This window comes from Chroicocephalus ridibundus, chromosome 3 (genome assembly GCF_963924245.1).
Source record: "Chroicocephalus ridibundus chromosome 3, bChrRid1.1, whole genome shotgun sequence".
Taxonomy (NCBI): Eukaryota; Metazoa; Chordata; class Aves; order Charadriiformes; family Laridae; genus Chroicocephalus; species Chroicocephalus ridibundus.
Window position 1 is genome coordinate 66,288,105 of NC_086286.1, and position 19,194 is coordinate 66,307,298.

General features: G+C 41.0%; 1 protein-coding gene across 6 annotated transcripts in view; it reads left to right on the top strand.

Annotated features, from left to right (window-relative positions):
- Positions 1-14,923: 14,923 nt before the first annotated feature.
- The window catches only part of AHI1 (Abelson helper integration site 1), a 94,046-nt gene continuing 89,775 nt past the window's right edge, over positions 14,924-19,194 (top strand). For all 6 annotated transcript variants that reach the window (XM_063329537.1, XM_063329538.1, XM_063329541.1 and 3 more), the window contains exons 1-2: positions 14,924-14,996; positions 18,993-19,064. In XM_063329537.1, coding sequence (XP_063185607.1) covers positions 19,055-19,064 — 10 coding nt within the window. In that variant the 5' untranslated portion in view covers positions 14,924-14,996; positions 18,993-19,054. The remainder of the gene's footprint in view (positions 14,997-18,992; positions 19,065-19,194) is intronic.

The following is a 19,194-nucleotide window of genomic DNA, read 5'->3' on the forward strand; positions in this document are numbered from 1 at the left end:
ATCTGAATCCCAGCTAGATTAACGTGAAACACGACACTAATTTCAGCTTCTGCTACAAGAGTTCATGATTCTGTGTACGTCAAACCCCTGGGCCCCAAACCAAACTTTCCCCCGAGTTCATTCTAATCTTCCCTGTCTCACCTCTGCTTTCTCTAAGCTATCAATTTGGAGCATTTCCAACTCGTACACCAAGAGGAAAAAGAAAGATGAAGAAAATTATTCTATCAGTCATAGATTAAGAAAGAAAGCAGAACTCCTTCAAGCAGCTGGACTTTCTACTTCTTCCTTTCTGGCTTTAAAACCAACTCAGACTCCTGGAGTGATAAGGAGAAAGCAGCACGGCTTGTCTCCCAAGGCAGTGCTGCCACCACAGAGACGAGCAGGAGAAGCCTGGCCAGTGGCTAAGGATGCTCTTTCAAGCAGCTCGGGAAGACAGTGGGATGGGAATCACAGTTTTTAGCCAAAACCCACCAATTCATGTGCCACCACTGTGGCAGTCAGCGGTGCAGATAACGGCAGGTTAAAGTGTGATCCCTCTCTGGCCTTGGACCAGTGTGAGGTTTGTACGATCAAGCACAAAGCCTATGAAATGCCTGACTAAATGTGAGAATATTGCCGATGAAATGCCTAGCTAAATTGTGAGAATATTACCAATAAAATCAGTCTGACACAAGGGCACAAGACATCAATGGCTCTGTCAACCAAGTTGCCTTATAGCTGAGTAAAGCAGGGGGAAAAAAGCATAAGAAAAGTGGAAATTCTTTAAAGTCTTTTAATTGAAAAGAGATTATTATGTAAAGATACAACCAAGGCAAAGTTTAAAAGAACAAGGTGTTTTTCAGTGAACAAAAAACCTCTGATTTCTAATATATTTTTACATCTCTGTGTTAGTAAGAAAAATAAGCAGTACACTTATTCAAAAAGAAAAGTCTGGCTTTTTTTTTTTATCAGAAAGAGAGAGACTTACGTCTGAAGCAAGCAAATGCTGTCAGCTGCAAACCACTTGAGAGATGATTAAGTTCCACAGCATGTGTGTGTCACCGGAGCAACAGTACCTACTAGGGGACAATTTAGTCCTCCTCTATGGCTGAGAAACATGGTGATGGTTTGAGTATGCACTGATCACGTTCTTTAAAGTGCAAAGAGGACTGTGAAATTTAAGTGTCTTGTCTTTAGCCATTTAGGGTCGACAGCTAATTCCCTAAAAAGATAAAAAGTTCAATACATTTTCTATTTTTATGTAAGTGATCTGGCAAATTTTCCTTTTCAGGATGCTTCTAAAAGAGATGAGGTCAACTCTCTTACTCCACAAACAGGGCTTTGTGTAGTCACAGTGCAGTGGTTACAAGAAGGTGAAGTATGCCTTTGGAGTTCTTTTTGCAGGAATTCTTATCAGACTGTCTATCAGATAGTAAAAATGAAATAGTATTCAGCTACCTTGAAAATATCACAGCATTCAGACCTTTTTTTGTTTAAGAGAAATGCATATTTCTTGAGTTTAATATTACAATTAATTTAAGTCTTTAATTGTGATTCAGCTATATTGATTGATGCTTTTTAAGAAGTGAATATATAAAAGATGGATTTTGTAAAACAAGCAAGAAAGTCTCTCAGTTGACTTGAACCAACAGAAATTGATCTAATTAGTTGCCTTTAACAGGGATCTTCTGTTGCATGAAAAGAATTTCCAAGTCAGCTACCCACAATTATCACTTGCCAATATGTGGCTTCATATCGGAGGCTGCAGCGAAGTGTTTGTTTTTATTGTGTGAAATATGGACTTCTCCCACCAAACACAGAATTGCATATTAATATAAACTTGGAGTAAAATAATCAAAAGGGAATACTTGTTAGTGCCAGAAAATGAAACAAACAGAAATTCTGAAGAGTTTTTCTTTGATTACTCTTAAATTTCACAATATTTAAGAACTGAAAGGACCATTAAATCGTCTAATCAACCTACGGAGGTAAGAGGCCATTAGATTTTATCCAGGTACCTGTACATAAATCCAAAAGACTTCAGTAAAAGGTTTCCATTCACAGAAGATTAAGCTGTATGTCCCAAGCAAAGACAAGGGTTTGGCTCTCAGTAGTGACAGATGCTGGCTAAGCCAAGACGAATGACATCAGCAGGCAAACCATACTGGTAACTGCTGAAGGAAGCAAAAGTTCTTGTCAGCCCAAGCCAGAGAAAAAACTCCTTCCCAGTTCCAAAGGTTTGAGCCTAGTATTAGTATGAGCCTAGCAACCACCTTAGCCTTGAAAGTACCTTGGCACCGGCACTTATGTCACCTCAACTTTCTTTCTAATAAACGGAGTTCCGTCCTACATCATAACTCTTCTTCAGTTCTGTTTCTGTGATCCTTCTTTGAACCATCTCTAGGAACTTCCAAGGCTGGGCAGGGGCAAATATAAAAGGGTAGGGGAAAGATTAAAAGTATTGCTTGGATATTACCTAACAATCAGTTTAGCAGCAGTTCCTATTAAAAAAGAAAAAATAATAATAATCGTAGAGCTAATAATCAAACCACTACATGACTGAAGTAACACTCATCATAGTTGTGTTGAAAATAAATTGTGTCAGATCAGTTTCTTTCTGTGAGAGGGTAACATGCTTTGAGAGAATAACAAGCTTTGTGCATAAGAAAGAGACAACAGATGACGATGACAGATACCCATCTTGTAGAGTTTTTGACACTCTCTCGCCTATCTCTAGCTTGTTTGTGTAAATCATAGAATCATAGAATGGTTAGAGCTGGAATGTTACCTACTCTAGAGGAAATAAGTGCATACATGGTATAGAACTGGTGGAAAACTTGTTTAGAAGCAGTTATCATTGACGCACTATCAATAAGCAAGGCTGTATCAAGGTGACATTTGCAGGATTCTGCCCTGGGTCTGACACTATTTGATGCATTAGTTATTGAACTGGGTTGTATAATAAAGAGGAAGCTTTTTAAACTGGCAGTTACACCAGTCTGTGAGGAACTGCAAGTGTTTCGGACAGGAGGGCTATAATTCAAAGTGATCTTGACAAATAGGAAATAAATACGAAAAAGGAGACCACAATTCAGTAAGGACATGTGCAGGGCTTGCACACACAGCAGTAAGCACACTTACAGGTTGGGGAATGTTTGGCTGGCAGCTCTGCTGAAAAGGATCTGAAACCACACGCTTCAGAAGCTGTATGTGAGTCAACATTGCGAGTATCATTGCCGTTGGGGAAAAAGCATACATGACTATGATCCAGAAGACTAGTAAAGCCGTTATCTTACGTTTTTCAAAACTAAGGCCTTAGCTGCAATACTGTCTTGAATTCAGGCACATTTTAAAAGAGATTTTGACCAATTCCAGAGTCTAACAAAGAGCAGCAGGCATGACTGAGGGTCTCTAAAACACCATCTACAAGGAAAGATTGAAAGCAAAGCACTGAGATTGTTCAGGCTGGAGAAAAGACTGAGGAGAAAAATTATTAACTGTTCAAATTCTGAAGAATGCTCCTCTTGACTGATGCAAAGAGGAAGGCAACAATCTACTCTCTTTGCAGGGAACAGGAGCAATAGGCCTAAATGGCAGCAAAAGGGGCATTATTAGCAGAGATAGAGATGTGATTGTCCCACCCCACTCAGCACTTGTCAGGCCATACCTGCAGTACTGTATACAATTCTGGTCCCCATAAATGAAGAAAGATGTGGACAGCCTGGAAAGGGCCTAAAGAAGGGCTACAAAGATGATCTAAGGGCAGGAGAACCTGCCTCGTGAGGAAAGACTGAAGGAGTTAGGTCTTTTCTCCCTGGAGAAAAGAACATTTGGGGGAACATCATCACAGTATTCTACCACTTAAAGGGTGGTCACAAAGAGGACGGAGGCTCTCCCTCTGTCAAGACAAGGGGCAATAGGTAGAGGTTGCACTGGGAGAGGTTTCATCTTGATATAAGAAAGAAATTGTGAAAACAATCAATCACTGGAACAACCTCCCCAGGGACATGGTAGAGTCCCTGTCACTGGAGGTTTTGAAGACGTGACTGGACAGGATACCAGATAAGCTCCTCTAGGCTCCCTTTCGCATGAAAAGTTGGACCAGGTGATCTTCTGAGGCCTTTTCCAACATGGGTTGTTCTATGAGCTCTCTAAGAGCAAGGGTAAGAACATACCAGGCCATGGTAGGTGAATAGGCTGTGAAAACTCCATCTCTGGAAGATTTTTTAAGAACAGTCTGCCATGATACAGGTATAGTTTACCTTGCCTTAAAAAAGACAAATAGACTGCAAGTCCCTTCAGAGTTCTGTATTCTACAATTCTAGGGAAAGTATGTCATATAGACTTTTCTCTCCACAGCTTGTTTGATTAGTATCAGTTGCTGTAACTACCAAAAGTGGTAAGTAGAATTAATCCAATGAGCTAGCTGAGACAGGCAGGCTTTATCAGGTCATAGAAAAATTTAGTTCAGGCAGTGCAAACAAAAGGTGAGCACTATGAAATATCAAAATTACATACTAATGCAAAGTACACTATGCAAAGTACACTAAAAAGCATAGTGAGAAATGAAAGTCACTTAATATCCATTCACTAGTAACTGGACTTATATATGTTATATAGGAGTGAGGATTAAAGCGTTCTCCAGCTTCATCCAATAACACAGAGAAGAAGTGGGAAATGGAAAAAACACCATTTAGACAAGAGAAGGTGATTCAATACGCAGTATAAGACAGCTTCAGAGAGCTGGGGTATTATAAAAATTTTCAATCCTGCAAGGATCTGCAGGCCCAAGGATCAAGAGACCAGAGACATGTAAAAGTAGAATAACTGAACAAAGATGTCAAATGCTGAAATAGAGAATGATGGAAAATTACTGTATCTGATAGTAGAACCAGACTGCATATGATCTTAGGAAAAGACTGCTAATAATATAATGACCATAGGCAAGAAACAGGTTGTAAACTGTCATAAAAACATCTAGCAAGAAACCTTCCCCATCAAAATACCAAAGAGATGAGAGTAGCAAAAGTATCTAGTAAGTATTTCAGGAGTAAATCAATTAACATCGATACTGTTATTTTCCAATACACTGGTATTATGCAAAGTACATTCTCCATTTGACTGATTTATGTACGTGTGTCTGATGTCTTTGCCCCTCATGTGGTCAGGTTGCTATGTCCTTGTCTCACAAGGCTTTTTTGCAGTCACGGGAAACCAGTGGCAAAACACACGGGTATTAAGTTCTATGTCCTGAAGCAAAAGACTTAGCTCCATTCTCTTGCTGCAACAAGGAAAAGTAGCTGCCTTTAGATTACCTAGCTTAAGAGAATGAGGATACAGAAAGACCATAAGAAGAAGCTGTACCAGGCAAGAAAAAAAAAGGTATGAACATGGAAAAAGGAGGCAATACCATGTTAAGTACAAATTCTGACTGCATTCCAAGAGTAGACAGAGAAAGCCTGAGAGAAAACCAGAGTGTAGAAGGAAAAGAGGGAGGATCAAGGACAATACCTAGATTTCTCGTCTCAGAAACAAAAGTTAAGAACTGAGTTAATAACTGTATACTGAAATCAGAGACTGGGAAAAGAAAAACTATTTGCCAACAACTTCTTTCTAAATGAAGTCATGCCTGTACACAGGAGGTAACAGAATCAAGACAGACATGTAAGTAGGAGTTAGAAAATGTAGAACTGATAAAATGTACGTAGAAACAGTGGCTAAAATAGATACTCATTATGTATTGTGACAGGGTAAAGATATACAAAAAATCTGCCAAAGGGGGATTCTTAAAGACCTCTAGAGATGGGGAGAGAAGGTTGTAGAGCTAGCCAACACTGAAAACTGAACAGGTAGAAAAGTATCTTCAGTCTGTTCCTGGTTTCTTGTTCAACAGAACAGGCAGAAATGGGAGAACAGAGACTTAGATCTTGCCTATGTTGAGTATCTGAATTGCAGGATTTTTTTTTTAAACTATAAACATCCTTAGAAGTAATTTGTGTTCTTGCTTTGCACATTAGTTAGGGAGGAACATTTTATGAAAAATAATTTGTTCTGTTCATTTTGCTCTCAATCATCAAACCATTTGCATGTTTAATTAGTCATTTTCTTCACTAAGTTTCATTTTGAGTTCATTTTACTCAGAAATGAATCTGAAATGTCAACTTACATTGACTTCTAAAGCATCTTTATAAACCTCATATGTAACTTTGACAGAACAGTGTGTTTAAGTAAGACAAATTAAAGCTGAAGTTTTTATTTTTGCTGGGCAGATACCAAAATCTGACTATACCACATTACCAGCACGTCACCCTAATAAAGGCAGAATTAGCTAGTAAGTCAGTGCCCATCATTGTAGAAATAAACTAACTGCATGTTAGGTTGAATGCAGAATTTCAGTACAAAACCAAGTTGGGACTTCTCATGTTATTTGGTCCCAGTTTGTTTCACAACAAAGTGAAACCCAATCAAAACTTACCCCGTCTTTCTTGGAGTTTGGATAAATTTTAAAAGTCACTGCAAGATATCTTTTGACTGCTATTTAGACATGTTCAAGCCCAAGCTGCTCTCTACAAAAACCAGCTCCTTCATATGCATTGGCCAAGTGCAACACAGTCAACTGGATCACCTAGAGTCCACCTAGAAAGGCAGACTCTTGTACTTCAGTACAAGTCCAAAGTTTCGTTATCCCTTTGCTAATCAACAAAAGGAGGAAAAATTTTAATGGCTTTGATCTAAAAATATAAAGTGCAGAAAACAGTAATGTTTTTGACAAATACGGCTTCCAAAATTGCCATGAAGGCAAACAAGTTCAGTTTCATTTACCTCTCGGATACCTTCAGTGAAGCTCTAGCAAGACTCCACAACAGGTTGATTAGAAACAAATACCAACAAGGATGCACAACAACACATTTGCAGTGGAAGTACTAAAGTACTTCCCAAGTTAAAAAATGGCAACTTTTTTGACAACAAGACTAGTGATTCTTACTCAAGAAACCACTAGAAGCATGGGAAGAGATGAACCTTAATAAAATACTGAAATATAAAATATCCCAGTGACATAAAAAATAACAAAAAGATAGGCTTGAAGGCTTTATAAATAGTTATGAGAACCTACTGAAGGACTGTGAACCAAAATCTCCAAACTGACCTGCTAAAAAAATAAAACCCTTTAAAAGAAAGCAAAGATACCAGAGGAAATATATCAACAACTACATTTTAAAGAATAAATTATTTTTCTAAAGAAATACATTTTAAAGAATAAATTACTTTTCTAAAGAAAGATTGTGGCAAGTAGTCTACAAATAACAGACTATTAATCATAGGACACAATAGGGAAATTTGGGAGATTCATTGTTCTTTATTAAAGCTTATTGTGTAGCTAATAAACAGCACAAAAGGAAAACAATGTAATTAAAATGTATGAAAAGATGCATTAACCATACAAGGGGAACAATGGTATTTTGAAAAGTTAAAAAGCAATAATGCTGCACTTCGTTGCAGGAAAATTCGAGCTCCAGCATCCAATGTTTCCAAAACACTTCAAAAAAATTAGACTTAATGACATATGCTGTTATACTGCCATCCTGCGGCAGTATACTGTCATCCTGCAGCTTTCTGTGACCATAAATACAGTTTTCCAAACGATAATCTGCTTTCAAAAAGAGAAGATTTAGCATTCTTGTTCTGAAGACAGGAAAACATCAGTAGAGATTTATCTATACCTCAGGAGATATTGGTCAAGAAACACTAACTCTACTGAAATCACAATGAAAATTTCATCTCAGAGGGCTCATGGCCTAATTTTCTGGAAAGATAATTTAAACCTATGGCTTCTGAAACCTAGTTTCCTGGCAGTTAAACTAAATGAGTTTATCTTATCCTTTTCATGTTGTAAAAATATAACACATTATTATAAATAGGTAATCTACTATGTTGAACACATTGGTACACAATCTGAGATATGAGGGAGTGTTGCTGTGACCCTCCCATTAATTTCAGGCCATTTAAAATTAAAAATAAAATTACATATTAAAAATTGGGGAACCTTAAATTTCCTGTTAATACCAGATCCTAGGATTGTGCTACTTCATAGTTTCAGCCTTGCTCCAAGTCTCTGCCTTAACGTGACAACTAAGGCTCAAGTTTCTTAAAACATTTCAAAGTCCTAAACTGGAAACATCTTCAAATAGAAAAAAAATAGGTTTCTTTATAGGTTTTGCTGAATTTTAATACAAGTAAAAACTGTAGAAAACTGTGAAATAAGTCTTCTGCATTACAGAATTTTAGCTTTGGGAGAACTGTCACCCACAATAAGGTGATAAAACAGAAGAGAAAAAAAATCCATGGCAATAATTGTTTCTTGTCCCTACTGAGGAAAACACTTTAAGACAGTAACTATGGCTCCACAAAGTCAAAGTGGATAAAGGACATTCTTCAACACATGCAAAAGCTCTCTTCTGAGAAAGGACTGAGTACATCACACGCTTATGTATCCCCTAAACTAAGGGTACTCACTTTAGGAATAGTAGCTGAATCACATATTGAACTAACATGGAAATCTTTTCAGCTCAAAAAGTTGAAGGTCTCTGAGAGAAGGCCACAGAAATGCGCACTGCCAAATAAGCGTGTACAGACACGTATACTGCCAATATCTGCATATTTAGGGAACACAAGCTTTCCAAAATAGTTAGACCTATGACTTGCTTTCAAAGCACTAAAAATTTGGCATGCAAGATACAACAATCTCAGGATGCAAAGCATCTTGCACAATTGGTCTCTAAGTTTATTAAATAAAGTTGGTGATTGACTTTAAAGTCATTTTTGTGACATTTCTTTTCTTATCAATGTCATTAAAATTCTTCTATGAGTTGCCCCATAAATGACTCAAGCTTCAACTTATGCCAAACGATCAGATCGTTTCTTCACAGAATCACAGAATGGTAGGGGTTGGAAGGGACCTCTGGAGATCATCTAGTCCAACCCCCCTGCCAGAGCAGGGTCACCTAGAGCAGGTTGCACAGGAATGCGTCCAGGCGGGTTTTGAATATCTACAGAGACGGAGACTCCGCCACCTCTCTGGGCAGCCTGCGTATTCTTCAAAATACCCAGTAACAGAAACTGAATTATATTTGACTATCAAGAGAAAATAATCCACTGATCAGTTAAACAATTAACTTCTGCCAAAATATCACTGCATCTTTAGAGCGGAGTTGCCCAACCTCAAATCCTGTTTCTATTTTGTACACTCAAGTGACACCTAGAGGTTTTCCCCTGCATGTGACAGAAAGTTAGGTTCTGACATGAACCTTGATCCATTCTTCATCATTCTGGAATTCCTGCGCGATTTTCAGAATACGTCTGATACCTACAAACTTTCTACCGGCACACTACAATATGTCATCACTGTGTATGTCCCTTTCTACTTCCCACACATAGAAAATGTAAGATAAGTAACGGGAAGCCTTCTACACACAAGCCCCTGCGACTGCAAACTCATGTGAACGCAGTGAGCACAAGCTTTCCAATCCATTGAAAAGCTCCATGCATCCATATAACTCTTCTTTTTCAAAAGTCTTGCTTTCCTCCTTCCAGCAGAACATGATTTGCACACTTGTGTATGCTTTTGGGCAGGATGCGTTGTGTTTGGAATATGCTTTCTTTTCTTTGGTCTGTTCCACAGGCCATCAAAGTACAGACAAAAATCATCCTATTATTTTTGGGGCTGTCAGAGTTCCCAGACTGGACTTCTTAGATGCTGCTTTTGATGTCCATTGCCTTTGAGATAATGAACACAGTCTAAATCTTTAAAAAAAAAAAAAATCCACTGGCAGGAAATGGAACAAAGGATATTTGTGACACTGACATTGGAATACATACTGCAAGATTTTAGATGTAGTGAAAGTGTGATAAGTAACCTTAAGAACTGCATAATATCAGGAGATCATGTAATGTGCTACGCAAAGTACATAGGAAGAACTATAAGACATATGACCTCATAGGAAGAAACACGGTGGGGGGGGAAATCTTCTTTAGATCAGCATGTCAAATCTTGGCTTACAGTAGCTTTTTATCTGAAATATTCTTAACTCCAGAATAGTGATTTTTAACTATCCCAGGCTGAAGGTACCCCATTTAATATAGACATATTCTTGGTTGTATCACAGAATCTATTATTTATGACTAAGAGCTGCAGTGTTTCCTTCTGTCTGTTCCCACAAAAAATCCAACTGAAGAGGTGAGACGGAATTCTTCTCCAACATGGAAAATGTGCCTGACCGCTACTTGCTTATAGAACTCAGACGGCAAAAAAACCTCGGGTCTTTCATAGGTGTAATGGCCACAGAACTCTTTAAGACATTCTCATGAAAAAAGTATTCCTGGAAACTTGACACAAGTTTGTAGTAGTAATAGGAAAACCTGTTGATGTCTAGTGCCAGGTTTATTTAGAAGCCCTTGTAGCCCATTACTGCTACTGACAGGTCAAATCTTGGACAATATCAAATCTACTTTCTATGTGTTGCGTGAAACGGGGCCAAGCGGTTTTGGCAGAAGATAAACCCCCTTGCGTTCTAACACTCCTCACCGAGGTGGGAGGCTAGGTGCGGCTAGGTTTAAATTCTGAGTGATGCCCAATTCAGCACTATCAGTCCAATCGCGTTTAATGTGTATTAAACTATTACGATTTGGATACACTAATAGTGGACTGCACCTTCAGTCTAGTCGTACTCCTGAACTAGCACGGCCTCTCTCAAGTTTTGGTCGCGTTCAGTGAGAAAGCGAAACGGCTAGCTACTTAAACAGTGCAGTTTATTTAAACAACAGATATACAGGTTCTTTTGGATTGCCGGTGATAAATACACTGTCTGCAAAGCACGTGCAAATAAAGATATTGCTAAGTATACAAACGCGCGACAAAATTATAAACGATACAGCCTGGCTATAAATGTAGGGTAGAGATTCTCTAGAGAAATTTCTAAGTCCCCGAGAAAGCGCTCGGTGTAATCGAAGTCTTACCCAAAGGCGTCCCTATGGGGGGGAAGAGAGGCTCAGCCCGTCGACTGATCCCGGAAATCAGCGGTGGAATTCTTCGCGATGGTGTCTTCCCTGACATCCCCTCTCTCTTGGGCTATTTTTATATTATTTTTTTTATCTTCAAAGTGGAGTTTGAGTGACTTTAGTCATACATACTTTTATTATGATTAATGTATTCAAGGAGGAGTGTTCACACCTCGGGGGCGGATAGCCTCCGGGATGGAGGTGTGTTTTGGTACATTGTGGTGAGCAAAGTTCGCACAACAGGACAGCATTTCATCAACATTAGACGAAATGTTGGCTCGGGTAGCGTGTAGGCCGCTTATCAGTTCCGTAGTACCATCTCGTCCCCATATCTGCTATTCGTCACAAGGGAAGGCCACGGAACAAGCGTGTTCCGTTCCATCCCTCGTGTAGTTTCGCAAACAACCTTGTACAGGGAATCACAGATGTTGCATTCTTCGTGTGCTAGCTGCGGCTGTATTCTACCTCAGAAGCCTCTCGATTTTATGACTTTCCTTAATGTGTGAACAATGCTGTATTTTTGTATTCTTGGCCAATTTAGTAATTATTCCACACTATGTCAATGACTAAAAATTACTGTGTTTGAATTAGCCATAACTGAGCCTCCCAGCTGCCATTATGCCACTTGCTCTGCCAGGCTCAGCTTTCACCCAAGCCCTGGGTGACTTGTATGATCTTTTACCTTTTAACAGATTTAAAAAGTAAGATCTTTCTTCAGTCTTGCTGTCAGAAAAGCTCTCTGGCACTAGCCTCAACACTTACCCTTCTAAGAATTACAGCCTTACATACCCTGGGATTTTATTTGGTGGGCACAAACCACATCTTAGTCCCATGAGCCACGGAAGAGTCTCATTTAACCCCAATCCTAATCCTCACAGGAAGCCTATTTTCAAGACTGACAGCACTCTTCAGGATTTACCATAAAAGATTAATCATTTTTCATTTCAACCTGCCTCACTTTCCACAGGCCTGTTGGTTTGCTGCATCCAGCAATACATTCTGTAGCTCCTGCTGTCCCAACTATTAGAAGAACTTTAATCATAACCTAGAAGCTCCACCATAGTGAAGAGAACTCCATCTCCCATTTCATTAGCCATGAGTCTGCCCCACAAAGTCTTCTTCCTAAATTACTGCCATATGATGTCCAGCAATACCATTAGCTTTACAGTCCCTTCCACCTCAACCATACACTAACCACAACATCAACACAGACAAGTGACTCACAGTTGCCAAAAATCCTGCCTCAAATTCCCCTTGCTTCAGTTGTTTTGCTGTCTGCGCTAGCCTCAGAGGATACAGGACCACCTCTTCAGCCCTTACTCTCCAAAAGCCTAAATCTAATTCTAGGCTCTTCCCTCTTCTGTAAGCAAGTGATTCCATTGTATAGTAGATATACAACTGAACACCCTCAAACCCCGTCACTACAGCCCTCTCCCTAGCAGTGTGGCCTCAGGTTACTGCGCAAGATGGTACCTGGAAAGCTTTTGGGAGTCTGCCTTCACCAGTCCCTGTCTTGAAATGGATTCTCAAGAACATGCCTAGTTTTCAGTACAATTTGGCTGACCACGACTGACAAGCTAGGTGTGGACCTATTAGTTTCTTGACTGTACTGGAGTTGTTAGGATTGGTACTGACATTTATAAAGGAAGGTATTGAAGAGGTAGCTTTTCTGCTGCATTCTAAGCAACTCATATCACAATAATCATAAACCAGTATTCTCTTGGGGAACCATTCTCTCTACATTGAAAGCTGGGGCTAGAATTTGGATTAGAGTTACTGTGTACAAAAAGGTAATTTTTTTTAATCCTTCTAGGCTACAGACATAGTCTATACAGACAGTTGCCCTACCTATACTGAAAATTTGGATAAAGCTTCAATCCTTTGCTGCAACTTGCTGGGACCACAACACTAAAACAAAGGTGGCCTTTGAGTAGGATGTCTACCTTATGACTAGCCCTGAGACCATTTCAAGTGTCTTGGCCATTCTAAGAGCTAGCACTAGAACTGCCATGTAATTACTTGTTAATTATAAACATAACAAATAACATCTTAATCATAAAACTTAGTTAGGAAGGGACATCTGAATTTCTCGTTCTCTGGTCCAATCTCCTGTTCAATGCAAGGCCAACTTCAAAGGGAGATCAGGTTGTTCAAGGCCATTATTTAATCGAGGTTTGGGTACTACCAAGGATGAAGATATGCAAGAATGGAGATATAAGGACTGAAAGCAGCAAAAGAAATGCTGAAGAGCTATCTTCTTTTTGTTTGTGTTATGCCAAGGCAATCCAGGATACTTGCCTTATGAAAAAAGAAATAGCCCTACCTATCAGTTGAGTGAGCATTTGAGAAGGCGGAGGGCAGGCAAGTACCAGAGAGAGATAATAGCATCTGTCACTAATACCAGTTGAGAAACAAAAAAGGAAGGTTTCAGAATGTGTATTCTTCTGGCAGCTGGTGTAACTTTTGACAGAATTTGAGGGACACTACACTTGAGAACTGTGAAATGTCATGATCACAGCATCGCAAGCATTAGCCCACCCCTAGGCTGTACAAATAGTACATACACGGTCAACTCAAGGCTCATTTTACTCAGCTTCACTTCTGAAACGATACCACCACATTAATCCAAAACCTGCATTAATTTCTCATGCCTGTTATTGTTTCAATTTTATTTAGTTTTTACACAGAAGAAATTAACAAATAGTTCTTCCACGACAGTAATAAGTCATTATTCCCAGAGAAAAAAAAAAAACCTGCTTAAATTAGCTACTAAATCAGACAGAAAATAGAAGTTCCTCCAGTATTTGCGTAGCTTCAGGTCCATTTGTGCTGCCATTTGCAAGAAGCTGGTGTCCATTCCAATGATGTCCATTCTTATCTGACAGACAACCTCCCGACTCCAACCAAGCACATTACCCAGAGACTTTATTCTTCTGCAAGCAACTTTGTTAGTCTGAACTCGAGAGAGCTGTTATGTACTTTTGAGTTTTTGAATGGATGATAAAAGTATTCCTGAAGGGCTCCCCTGTTTCTAAAGCATGTCATAGTCTCCCTTTTTTCTAAATTCCAATTTCATGTTTTCACTAAGTCTCGTGTAATCAGCTCATCATCCATGAGAGAAAAGCAACACTGCACGCGGACCTGGAACACGAGAGGAGGTGCTGCTTAGCTAATTACTCAGATTTTTCCGTTTTGTAAAACATATTGCCCTAGTCTCACGACGACATCTTTGGAAGGCGCACCGCTTTTATGTGAAGAGGCCTCTCCCCTTTCCAACCCGCAGTCACGTACGGGCAGCAGGAGAAAGGTGGACACTGCCTGCCCCTTTCTGGGCCAACAAACCCCTGGGCGGCGATGGTCACTCCGAAGTGTATTTTGTTGGCTCCCGCCAGATACCGCCGCCCCGCCTCCTCTGGCGGGCCCGGCGGCGGGTAGCTCCGCCGCGCCTCCGGGCCCCCCTCACAGGTCACCGCCAGGGGAGGGCGGCATCAGACGCGCCGGCAGGAGAGCCCGCGCAGGCGGCCCGGGAGGCTGGCAGCCGACTGCCCCTCCCTCCATCACCAGGCCCGGCCCCGCTCCCGCCGCCTCCGGGCGCCAAGGCCGCACAGAGCCGCCAGCGCAGAACACCCGCCGGAAGGGAGCTCGAGACGCGCATGCGCACAGGGACGGCCTAACCCCCACCGCCCTCGGCCCCACGGGACCGCCCCTACTGCGCGCGCCTCCCCGCCGCCGCCACTTTCCGGCGGGAGACCGGACGAGGCTGTGCTGCCGGAGCCGTCGCGGCGCGCATGCGCGAGGAGCGCCGTTGCCTTGGCAGCCGCAGTTGTTTTCGGCCAAACCACCCGCGCAGCGCTGGGGAGGGGAGGGGAGGGGAGGGAGGGAAGTGCGGGGGAGACCATTGGCGGGGGGAGGCGGGGCAGCCGGCTGGCCGCGGCGCTGTCACGGAAGTGGATGGGGCCGACGTAAGTGATGGCTTCGCGCTGCGGCCGGCGGGCGCGGGGGAGCGGGGCCATGTCGGGCAGGGCCCGCGCCTCCGGCGGGGTGGAGGCCGTGTTAGGGCAGGGGTTCCGCCGGAGCTGCCGCCGCTGGTCGTAGTGCGCGGCTCCAGAGGCGGGTAGGCTGGGGCACGCCTCCCCGGCCGCTCTTCCCTCCCCCGGCTTCCCTTCCCTCCCCGCCGGCACTCCCCGCTCTTGTCGCCGGCTCCGGGGCGGGGGGCTCGGCAGCCGTTAACGCGGTGGCGCGGCCGTTGGCGCGCCCGGCAGCGGCGCGCGCGGGCGGCGTGAGGCGGTCGTGAGGGCGGCTGGCGGCCTGCCCGGTCCGGCCCGGGGAGCGCGGGGATGCGCGGGAAATAGCGGGAGTTGAGCTCCGCAGCCGGCGTGATTGCTCAGAGTAACCCCGGGGGCTGACCGGGGGAAGAGGCGACCCGGAGAGGCCGGCATGTGGCGGGCGTCCTCTGGTCTCCCTGCGGCGTGGCGGTACGAAGCCCTGCCGCGTGAAGCCGTAAATCCCTTCATTAGTTTGTGTGTCCCCCGTCCCGCCCCCCCCCCCCCCGTCGGTACAAGCTTTGTAGTTTACTCGCGTGAGGTGGCACGGTCAGTTTGTACCCGGCAGTACACGAAGATACCGTGCTTATCCGTGCCTGACACGTTAAGCCCCAGAGCAGCGATGCCTCCCTCGCACGAGGAGTGCGCATCTGCACGTTAAATGCGATTAATCCCATCGGTTTAACCCTGTTACGGTGTGTGCTGGGAATGTTCCTGTGCATCTTTGTTGTTTACCGTTACTCCTCTGTGCAAAGCAAAACGCCCCTTTGGAAATTAAAATTCTTAGGGTGGTCTCTTGATGGGAACTCATTTTCGTAATTATGATCTAAGATAAGGCAGAGACTTGAAATGTATTAAACAATCAAAGTCAGCTGTATTTCCTTACACAGAGCTGAAGTCCATAGTTTTGCCATCAGGGCAGAGAGACTGTTTTCAACTGACCAAGAAAAGGTGCCAAATCTCGAAAAAAAAACCCAGCTTTTTTGTCGTCGTTTACTGGCAGTTTACTCTGAAGCTAAAGTTTTCTGATATGTTACCGTTAGAAAACTCAGATGGATAGCACCAGCTTTTTTAAACGTCCTTTTAAATTAGTGTGAACACAAGGTTTTTACAGGCACATCTCAACTGGTAGAAAGCTCCTGCACTTTTAGTAGTGTTTATTTGATATGCAAATACATAGGTATTTACATCATAATATTAAAGCTGTCTTTCAGTTTTCTGGACTTAAATAGTGAATTTTCATGAATAAAACCAGATTGTTTTTTGATGCCACATTTATCATTAGTGAAGAGGAACAGATTTGTCTCAGTGTTATTTTGCCTTATAATTCTGAGTTAAAGCTTTTTCAGATCTTGAACTAATGATACTACAGATAGCTTTAGAAACCTACTAGTAAAACCCTTGCATTTTACAAGATTAATCTTAATGATAACTGAGTTTATTCAGATTGGGGCACTGTGGTTGCTGAACTTGGATGTAAGATTAAATCTCTCCTATTTTAAGATGAGATTATACTGAGTTAACAGCCTTGTTCTTACCCTTGTTGATTAGTGATCTATATTTACATAAATCTAATAGTTGCTTTCATGCGCATGTCAAAGGTCATGTAATTTGAAATTGGAAATGTGTATAAAATAATAGCACTATCATTAGAGGACTTTATCTCTTAATTTTATTGCCACAAGAGGATAGACTTGTGGAATAAATAGGGGTAAATAGAAAATTATGCACTCACTGGTGAATTAGGCAAACCTATGCATTCTACAGAGAGCACTGGTGAGCCTAGCCTTTGGAAAAGTGTTTGTTTCCTTATAAGCAAAATTATCTGCAAAATTACTTTACCTATAGTTCTTTTGTGGTGTGATTTATTTAACCTTTGACCATAAAATTATTTATATACTTGGGACAGGTATGCACTTCACTTATTTTTCTGTGCGGTTCTATATTGTCTCTCATATTTTGTGTTTTAAATTTAAGAGCATTTCATTTGTTGTTTGTAGTTAGTTTTTCTGAGGGATGGTTGAAGTCACTCAACTAGTCATAAGAGACTTCCATGTTCCTCCAATCCTCAGAGAATTATTAAAGTTATAGAATCTGTATTTTATAACTATATTTAGTTTTCTACTACTTCAAATTATATTTTATAGCCAATTGTGAATCGACTACTTGAAAAGCAGCACTTAATAACTGTAGTACTTTTAATATGGTCTTTTGGTATAACTAAGTATAAATTGCAAAAGCAGTTTTATTTTTCAATAATATTTTCTGTTTTCATTTATTGTAAGAAGTGTTATTTCTAACTGTTACTGTTCTGGTTGTTGTTGTTTATGAGTCAAGACATATTTTAGTTATTGAAAATATTGCTACCTTGTCAGTGACATGGTGAAGCACATTACAGAGCAAAACATTTTTTTTTTCTTCCTAGGAAGTCCCTTCTGGTTGTCCTTGCTCATTTCAAACAGCCTCAGATTGTTGGATACTTAGTATAAATGCTTTGCTTAATACATGAAATAAACTAATGACACCTGGCAACTGACTAATCAGCACTTCTATAATCGCAAACCAACCCTAATACTTTGCTTTTTTTTTTTTCTTACGTTGGTTTGGTTTGGCCAGGCAGCAGACCCAACTGCTGTAAGTAACAAATGTGAAATGACCTGGAAGTATGTAGCCTGTGGGGGAAGCAAGTAACACTGTGAAAGGGAGATGAGAAGGATCTGAGGTTACTGTAGTGCAAATGCCTGGGGATGTAAGTGTAGCCTCAGCTCTTTCCTACAAAGGTAAGATAAGTGTGCCCAGGAGTGATTTTCAGCGTTGAGGCCAAGTGGTATGTTTGTCCCACTTTAATGCTATTAAAATCTTAGCCCCAAATCAGAGTGGCTGCATGCTAACTGCCTGTTAATAATAATCCATACTAACTCCAAATCTGTACCCAGGAATTGCTTGGGTGAGTGTTAGGTGGCTTGGACCAAAATGGTGCCAAGCATAATGCAACCATATAGGCTGTCAGTATTTAATGCTATGTCTTAATTTATTAGGATAAATACAGTCTGGGTGTCCAGTGAATGTGAGCTAGTGGTGTCTAGCAAGGTGTTACCTAGGGAGAAGTTGGAGCTATTGCCTGATGGGCTATCAGGGAGATCGGTGCGATAGTTTATTGCAGCGAAGGTTAAGGGGAATTTAACATGTTCATAGAAAGCTAGGTTTCATTAGTTCCACTGTTTACAAAACAGCTTTTGTATTAAAGTTTTTTGTAAAACATTCTGAATTTTCTTGATGAAAAGATAAAGGTGTTTAATATTTTTATTTTCCTTCAAGCTTTGTTTGGATTGGATTTGTAGGCTTTTCTCCACAACCAGGAGGGCCTAACATTTTTTCTTTAGAGAAATGAGTTTCATGTAATTGCTTGTCTGCATTATGCAAAATACAAATGCTTTATGTAAACATAAATATTTAGAGATTTGTAATAAAGTGAGATTTGCTGGCAGATACTAATCTTTGCATTGAAAGCTATCAGCTGGCTACAGTGTGACTTCCTTGATGATGCTGTCAGGATAGGAACCTGATTAGAAAGGCTTCATGGCTGATTGTTATTTAAATAAACTGTAGGTATTTTTAGAAGACTGGAGCACTATAGTACTGAAGTATTTGGCTATTGCCCAGAAATATATAGCTAATTAAAATGCTGTAGTGTTGGTTTTTATTTACTCTCAAATAACAAGTATCAGATAGATGCTGAGAATCTTGAGCATTTGATGGCAGAGAACTTTTAATAATTTAGACAAATAGTCTAGAAATAAATACTTCCCTAAAAGACCCGTACTCATCCTTGATATTAATTAGCATACATTCAATTGTTAACTTCAAGCCTATGGACCAGTTATGTTAATGAAAGTTGTTCATTATTTTAAATAGAATGGTGAATTCTGAGGAAGAAGCAGCTGGTGTGTTGAGCCACTTCTAACTGAGGACTGAAAATGCCAGCAGGTAAGAATACTTTGTCTTTGATTTCCAATACGTATTTTATAGTCAGAACTAGATGCAGATTATAGAAGTTACTTCTGTTTATAAATTTTTAATGCTGCGTTGGCTCCATTTTGAGTCTATGTTTATAGCT